This window comes from Telopea speciosissima, chromosome 7 (genome assembly GCF_018873765.1).
Source record: "Telopea speciosissima isolate NSW1024214 ecotype Mountain lineage chromosome 7, Tspe_v1, whole genome shotgun sequence".
In the NCBI taxonomy this organism is placed as follows: Eukaryota; Viridiplantae; Streptophyta; class Magnoliopsida; order Proteales; family Proteaceae; genus Telopea; species Telopea speciosissima.
The window spans coordinates 2,200,369-2,208,987 of NC_057922.1; the positions used below are offsets into that span (position 1 = coordinate 2,200,369).

The 8,619-nt window shown below is 39.5% G+C and overlaps 1 protein-coding gene across 3 annotated transcripts; it reads left to right on the forward strand.

Moving 5' to 3' along the window:
• Positions 1–884: 884 nt before the first annotated feature.
• LOC122669916 (NAC domain-containing protein 35) lies at positions 885–7,446 on the forward strand. 3 transcript variants are annotated; one of them, XM_043866828.1, is made up of 5 exons: positions 885–1,169; positions 1,325–1,593; positions 2,228–3,005; positions 3,054–3,060; positions 7,431–7,446. In XM_043866828.1, the coding sequence occupies exons 1-3, from the start codon at positions 968–970 to the stop codon at positions 2,981–2,983; spliced, it is 1,227 nt and encodes a 408-aa protein (XP_043722763.1). In that variant the 5' UTR covers positions 885–967; the 3' UTR covers positions 2,984–3,005; positions 3,054–3,060; positions 7,431–7,446. The 3 variants fall into 3 exon arrangements, with proteins under 3 accessions (XP_043722763.1, XP_043722764.1, XP_043722762.1); XM_043866829.1 differs by lacking the exons at positions 3,054–3,060; positions 7,431–7,446 and having other exon boundaries at positions 886–1,169; positions 2,228–2,771; positions 2,802–3,041; XM_043866827.1 differs by lacking the exons at positions 3,054–3,060; positions 7,431–7,446 and having other exon boundaries at positions 886–1,169; positions 2,228–3,041.
• Positions 7,447–8,619: the final 1,173 nt, after the last annotated feature.

Sequence of the window (8,619 nt, forward strand, 5' to 3'; positions counted from 1 at the left end):
ATATATAATAAAAATAAATAAAAACATGACTTGTCTTGATCAGGTTTGACTCGTCTAAATCACTCGATTTAAAAAAAGGCAAGTCTAGTAAAAAAACCTGGTTTTTCAATCATGTTTTTAGTATAATACTTTTGTTCTTTCAATAAAGATAAATATTATAATTTCACATGTATACTAAAAAAATGTGTAAAATGATGACAACTTTTGATAATGACATAATAATTTTTAGAATAAGACCACGCAAATAAAAGGGTGTCAAGTTTTAAATACACCTATAGAAGTGTTATACATACATAGTTACATACTATATATATATATATATATATATATATATATATATATATATATATATATATATATGTAATGTCTGTGTGACATTTGTATTTAAATATGTACCCGGGTTTGCAACCAAAGAAATAAAATCTCAAAAGGTATTTTAAAAAACTAAAAAAATTTAGAATGTATGTGTAAACCAGACGCAAAGTGAATTATTCCATTTTTTACTACGAGCTTGAAAAATTCCTTTAATCCGGGTAACAGTGAAATTTTTGGCGGAGAGAGAACAAAAAATGTACAGAACCAAAAGTCATACTAGAGAGTCTAGAAAGTAGAAACTACAGAGAGAGGGAGGGGCCAAGGCCACCGCTAACAGGCTATGACCAACCTGTCTTCTTCTCGAGACGTCCCCGTCACATCTTTTACACCTCAAGGCAGGCCTCCCCATGTAGGGCCTGAAAGCTGTAGATCTTTATCTTACTTCAAACCGCCCACCCTTCTTTGTTTCTAACTCTTTCTTTTCTTTTCGTCTGTCCTTTCTTCTTTTTTTTTCTTATTGAGGGAGAGACACACACAGAGTAACCGTTTCTCATATCTTCTCCACCACTTGTACCACTCTCAAAACGTGCAAAGTTGTATAAGAGGAGAGCTAAAGTAAGAGAAGCTGATGACCTTGGATAATTGTTAGCGTATGGCAATTGCAGCAGCCATGAGCCGTGAAGACGACAAGGATGAGCATGACCATGACATGGTAATGCCCGGTTTTCGCTTCCACCCAACCGAGGAAGAGCTCGTTGAGTTCTACCTCCGTCGTAAGGTAGAGGGAAAGCGCTTCAATGTGGAGCTCATAACCTTTCTCGACCTCTACCGCTATGATCCATGGGAGCTTCCTGGTGATGCACTTACCCTTTCTCGCTCTCTTCTAATTTCCCCCTTCTTCCCAATTAGCGCTCCTCTTTCCACATATGTGTATATGTCAACATACATGATTCTTCTCTCCATATATAGTATGAACTCTTACATAAATCCTGAATTTTGTTTCTCTCAGCCTTGGCAGCTATAGGAGAGAAAGAATGGTTCTTTTATGTGCCGAGAGACCGCAAGTATAGGAACGGTGACCGACCAAACCGGGTGACCACTTCCGGTTACTGGAAGGCTACCGGTGCCGACCGGATGATCCGGACTGAGACACTTAGGTCAATCGGGCTAAAGAAGACCTTGGTCTTCTACTCAGGGAAGGCTCCAAAAGGCATCAGGACCAGTTGGATCATGAACGAGTATCGTTTGCCGCAGCATGAAACCGATCGGCACCAGAAGGTTTGTCCTTAGAGAGAAGTTTTCAATATATAGTCACAATACATAGATTGTTGGTACAAATCAGTTTTGGAGGTTGAATAAATTGCAACAAGCTTTCATACAAAAGAATAAGACAGGGGGAGAGACGGGAACTTGGGCTTTTTATAATCTTTGATTTGAAGAGGGTACCTATTCTTGCTGCAAATGATCATCTGAACGAATAGCATGCTAAATAGAACCATCTGTGATTTCTGTCCAACTGCTTCCTTCCTGTAAACCCTAGTTCACAAAACCCAAAAATATCTTCTTATATAGATGCAAGCAATTAGGTTCCAATTTAACCTAAACCTTCTCTCTCTCTATATATCAATCAAAAGAAGAGAATAATACATGAATCCCAAATAAATTCAGTATGCCCAGACAGACGAACCGTTTGATTTTAATCTGCTCATGACAACTTCCACTGGGGTTTGCTTCATTCTTTTTTTTTTGGGTAGAAGGGGTTTGCTTCATTCATTCCTCATTAATTCGTTTGGTCTATCACTCGTTAATATCTTTTTGTTGTTTATTTATTTGGTATGGAATTCCTTCCTTCCTTTCTAATGAATGACGGACATGAATTGAAAAATTAATTAGCGATCTGTTTTGGTTTCAGGCCGAAATTTCGCTTTGTCGCGTGTACAAGAGAGCTGGAGTAGATGATCACTCCCCAATAATCCCCCGTTCGGTTTCAACTTCATCATCCACTCCATCCTCATCGAGAGGGGTCCAGTCGTCTGGCGATAAGAAACAACGTAGCACAAGCACAGTTCATCGTAATGCACCACCGGTGAGTTTCCAAACACTGGGAGTCGGAGGACATTCACCTCCGAGCAGCGAGACAGGAGATAAGGTGCAGGAAGCAGACAGAAGCAGCTGTAGCAATGAAGCGGGCACCGCTCTTGCCCTATCCAAGCCCCATAGAGCAGCTTACGCTACTGAAATATCTCCGATGGCCCCATTGCTGCCACCGGCTACAGCACACGAAGACGTGACTGCTAATCTCTTGCACCATTCTAAGGAAGTAGGCTCTCTACTACCAATACCAAGCTGCACCACCTTCTTCGCCTGCTCATCGTCAGTGCCCTCCCCCACGACTCAACAGGTATTCGACGAGCTTCACAAACTTGTAGGCTACCAAAGAGGTTACATACATCATGATCATCATCAGCAGCAGCAACAACATGTACAACAACAACAACAACAGCAGCAGCACCAATCCGCCCAATTCCTCTCCATACCATGTCAACAATCACAAACACTAGCTCTCAACAGGTTGCCCACCTCGCTGCCCACAACATTCTCTGACAAGATCTGGGAGTGGAATCCCATCCCGGAGGCTAACAGAGATTACACCAATCCATTCAAATGATGAACAAACTGGCACATACAAAGCGCGCGCACACACACACACACACACACCCATATATATATACACACTTTATATATCTTGCTTATTAGTTAGTATTTATGTCTTATCTAGTCTCGTCCAATCTAGTACTTATTAACCTCCAACACTAACTGATGTTGGTTTAAAGTGCATGTATTGTTGCTTTCTTATATATGGATCTAGCTGCAAGATTTTATGAACGAACTTTCCTTTTTTTAAAGTAAAATTGTGTTCATCAGACGTTTTTCTCATGCATATTTTTTTCTTCTTTTTTTTTTTGGGGACAATTTTCTCATGTATATTCAGTGTGTTTTAATGTTTAGATAGCGTGGAAGTACTAGATTTATTTAGTACATATGGGGATATTAAAGTTTCTTTTTATATCTCTCTCCATTTATAACCCGATCTATAAATAACTCCCTATGTGTAGGATCGGGGAGTAATGATATATGATGACTCTATATATGTAAGACTCTGAGGCACTTCTGATCTAAGGTTGTGCATGATTTTGAACTTGACACATCTCTGTGAACGAATAACTGATCTGGTCATGATTCATCGCTGAATATGATAACCAGCTAGCGGAGGTTAGGGTTCCTTTATGAGAATTAGAGACTTGGAAATGGCATCTCCACTCACATGCATTGGAGACCTGTGTAGTACGGAGACTTTACAGGGCCCCTGAGTCCCATATTGTTTGTTTGTCTGCTGTGGAGAACACTAACCGAGGATAGAAGGCACATATATACCAAAATATTTAGTCATGGTTTCGGTGTTTGGCTCTTTGGAGTTCCGGTAATGTAGAGACATACAAGATTTCAACAACTTCGCCCGTCTACCCCAGGCTCAGGAAGTATCTCCAGAACTTAATTATCCGCACATATATACCAAAATATTTAGTCATGGTTTCGGTGTTTGGCTCTTTGGAGTTCCGGTAATGTAGAGACATACAAGATTTCAACAACTTCGCCCGTCTACCCCAGGCTCAGGAAGTATCTCCAGAACTTAATTATCCTCTCTCTCTCTCTCTCTCTCTCTCTGTCTGGTGTGTGGTTTGTAAAATTGACCAGTACATCCCTTCTGGCCTAGAGATGAGTCTAGGGTGTAGGTGCAAGAATTTAGGCTCTGACACCATTATTGGTGTGCAAGCCCACCATGCTCGCCTCTGCAACAGAATTTCTACGGCGATCACCATATATAGGTGCAATTTGGACCAAGCTTCCCGGCAGGACCGTGCTGCCTAGACATAGCTTTGAGGTGGATGAATAGAGAGGTCCATCCCAATTTTCAGCTGACTCTAATGAGTTTATTACCATAGCAGCCACCCCGCCAATTTGGCGCGAGAGAGATCGATCTAAAACTAGTAGGGGCCTGTTTTCAACTACTGACGGGTTTTTATCACTAACAGGTTTTGATTCATCCCTTTTTGCGCCTTTGACTAACTGATCCCCCCCCCCCCCCCAAAAAAAAACCCTAAGGGCATAAACACGTAAATCCCTGACCGTGTTAGTAGCAGCAGCATGAAGCATATATGTATACACAACTCCCGCCCGGCTTCCTTTCTTTGCGTGTCTCCTTCTTGACTTAGCTTTGCTAATTGGTTTGTATGTGATCCCTTCCCTGAAAAAACTTATAATGAGGTAGAAAAAAGACACGAACAGAAATAGCAGACAAATAATCACAAAACGCAAGGTTTTATGTGCTTTTCAATAATAATAAAAAAAGGTTTTATGTGCTGGTTCGACAATGTACCTATGTCCACAGAAAATAGAAAAAAGGTTACAAGCTCTCTTCTTCATATCTCTTTATGTTTACAAAAATTCTTAGTAGCCCTAATCCCCCTGGCAACAATTCTTAGGGAAACAAAGAGATACAAATTACCCGAATTACCCCATGTAAACCCTAAAAACAAACCCTATGTACGGGCATTTTAAGGACCCTTCTTAATCAACCCACAAACCTATGTGACAGAATACAAGACATCCCACCTCAACAATATCCACCTTGACTTGAATTCTATAGAGCCTTGTGTGAAGACAACATGTATATGTCTTCGTCCTCGTACCTCCAAAATATACGAACCCTCATCCGTCGGGTGCATCCCTCACTTTCAACAGCGAGTAACATTGATCAAGAACCAAACTAGAATCAAACTTCTCTGTAGTGATTGGCTTCGTGAGAATATCTACAGGATTGTTATTTGTGTAAATTTTCCTCAAGCAAATGTTGCCTTCTGACACAAACTCCCTGATCTTGTGAAACCTCAAATCAATATGTTTTGTTCTTGCATGAAACACTTGATTCTTTGCAAGATGTATGACACTATAATTGTCACAATGTAACACTGAACCTGTAACGACCCAAATCCATATAGGGTACTAGGTCCCACCCTCATGGGTGCAATTCAAAAGATTAAAGATTTCTACCTAGCAATTGACGCCCAAGTCATATGGTGGCATTCAACACATAGGTTGTATTTGGGGGATTGGGAAGAAACTGTTCTCTATTACTGTAGATAATGCTGCAAATCTCTCTTTTATTGATCATTTGAAAAGAATTTTGATATTGAAGAAGGCTTTAATGTGTGATGGTGAGTTTTTTTCACAATTAATGTTGTGCTCATATATTGAATTAATGTAATTGTACAAGATGGTTTGATGGTAATTGATAAATCTGTACAATTAGTTCGATCCAGCATAGCATACGTGAAGACATCTCAGGTAAGGAAAGTGAGGACCGTGGAATGGTGGATAATTATATTTAAATAGAAATAACATGCCAAGACAAATAAAGTTGGTAAGGTAATTACAACCTTATAAACATTCAATCCACAATGTCAAATATGGTATCTTTCATCCCTTTTTTTACAAAACTAAATAAAGAAACTCATAGAAGGTCATTTCACACAACTCAACAAAGGCACATGATTGTAGGGTTTAATGCAATTTAGAGGGTTATACTTTATTCATTTAGTTCAAATAAATGCATTTCATAACTAAAACCAGAAAAATGGCTTGGTCAGGCCTATCCCCCAATCTCCTCCCCCCCCCCCCCTACAAAAAAAAAAAATAATAATAATAATAAAATGCTTTGGTCAGTTTAATAGTTAAATTGGTGCAAATGTTCATTGATAAGTTCTCTTTGACAAGTGGCATTTGAAATCAGTAAAAATATGGATTTAATTTGTTTTGAAGATTTAATATTTTAGTAAAAGAAAAAAAACTTAATATTGGTAAGATTAATCCAAATTTACATGTTTATGTTTCAAATTTTGAAAAACCAAAAATAAGTCCGTTTCTTTAATTTTTTTTATTTTTTTGGTAAAGATTGACTCACAAGTAGTATGACTGTTTGGATAGAATTGAAGTGAGATCTTGGATGTTCTCTGCACCGGGAATGCAGGATGCACCCAGACACATGGGGGGGGGGGAGGAGGGAAATGACCGCCCCACCCCATCCCATGTCTCTGATGCACCCCCCTACGGTGAAGAGAATATCACTACGGGTGTAAATGAATAGTCAAAATCCGTTTCCGCATCCGTATTCATTTCTGTTTAGCACTATCCAAATCTGTCCGAAAGTTAAATGGATGTGGATACGAATAGGCTATAGCTATCTGAAAATCTATATTTACATGTAAACGAATAAAATATCTGTTCCATATCCGTGTCTGTATCTGTTTAACACTATTCGAATCCGTCCAAAAGCTAATCGGATGTGGATGCAGATATAGCACTATCCAAGCCGAATCCGATCCATTTACAACCCTAAATATCGCCCCATACTTTATATACTTTCTAACATTTTCTACTTTATATACATGCATACATATACAAGTTTGTATGTGACCCCTCCCACCAATCTCGTCATCAACTTTTTTTTTTTTTTTGGTAGGAACAAAACTTATTTATTGAAGCGAGTCCAGCGCAAGGAATTTGAATTACAAAGATCACAGAACCAAGGAGTGGAAGGTGGCTAAATTATCTCACTCACAACAGACAAGGCCTTCCAAGCTAGGGAGTCAGCCACGTTGTTAATCTCCCTAAAAATATGGTTGAAAGTACACCTACTAAAATGGGGCATCAGGAACTGGATATCCTTAACAACCTGACTCACCTCCAGTGGGGGTGGGGAGGAGGTGCTTAACAAAATGGATACCAGTTCTTTACAATCAATTTCAACCTGCACGCAATCACAGCCTTCTGAAATGCACAACAGCAGCCCATCACGAACAGCCAGAGCCTCACCTTGAAGAACAGAGGCAAACAGAAGCAGCTTTGAGACTGGCACCTGAACTTCCATTTTAAAGTTTCGAATGACATACCCAATCCCTCCTTTACCTTCGGTGATAGCCGGTCATCAACACTGCACACGGAAAGTGATGCACCGCCCAAATAGTAATGTGTCAAAATCCCACCTTAACCCTAACCCATATATATATATATCTAATCTTATTCCAACCATTTGTACACATCATTTGACATTATTGCATGTTTGCCTGCTCAGAAAAAGAAACCGCTTAAGGAAGGGAAGAATCAAGGGTAAAAGGATTCAAAAGAAGAAGAAGCACTGCATTTGTAGTAAGCCATGGAATTAATGCTTACTGGCTCTTGGCGAGCTTTAGTATTTGTGTTGACTTGATGAGGCTGCATGAGCATCACAGTCCCTACGTTAAGTAATCCAAAGGCTTGACTCATCTTCCTATAATATTAGGGGACACTTTTCCTTCACACACGTGTGGAACTTGTAAACATAGATAGTCTATATGTTTCAATTCTCTCCATCGCAAATCATGTCCTTGTACAAATACCATTCAAGATCCCAGGGCACTCACATGGAATCCACTCATCCTGTGGATCCTGGAGGGCCTTGGATGGTAGTTATACAAGGACATGATTCAGTCTCATTTCTCTCTGAGCAAACCGAAGTTAGGGCTGCAATAGGGTCGGGTTAGACCAGGCTGTATAGAACCCTAGCCCAACCCTAAGTCTCCTTGTTGGGCCAGGCCCGACTTGACCTTGACTCAGAGCCAGAAAAATCCAACATATATCACTTATTGTCTTCATATATAATATATTATATAACAAAATGTGGGTAACGTTAGAAGTTTATAATATAGATAGTATATCAATATATATTTTATAGTATAACTTAAAACAGGGTCGAATTAGGGCCAAAATTTTCTAACCCTAACCTGCCTTCAGGATCAAATATGTCAGCCCATGCCTTATTCAAGCTCAAGACAAGCCAGTGCGGGTTCAAGCCAACAAGGCCAAACTTGCACTAACCGAAATTGCAAAAGGAGTTTTTGGGGTACTTACCAATAAAAATTTCTTTAGATTTAAGAATGATGAAAGGTGAATGGTCACGAGAATATTCCTCTTCCAACACTTATATACCAAACTAATTTAACTTGTTACGTAATGCTAAAGATAACTTACAAATCACCGGACACAAACAACCAAACATACCGAGAGAATCTCTTTTTAAATCATGTCCATAGAGTCTCTCTCTCTCTCTCTCTCACAGATGACCAAAAGAACAATAATAGTAAATCACCAATAGGTGGATTGTAATCAATTACAGCGTTTTCCTACGCTCGCTGTTGTGATGCAATA

Excerpts from the sequence above, each read along its gene's own strand:
- LOC122669916 (XM_043866828.1), top strand. The coding sequence starts at position 968 with ATGGCAATTGCAGCAGCCATGAGCCGTGAAGACGACAAGGATGAGCAT. Across the intron at positions 1,170-1,324 it reads TGATCCATGGGAGCTTCCTG|CCTTGGCAGCTATAGGAGAG; the intron begins GTGATGCACTTA and ends TGTTTCTCTCAG. Across the intron at positions 1,594-2,227 it reads AAACCGATCGGCACCAGAAG|GCCGAAATTTCGCTTTGTCG; the intron begins GTTTGTCCTTAG and ends TTTTGGTTTCAG.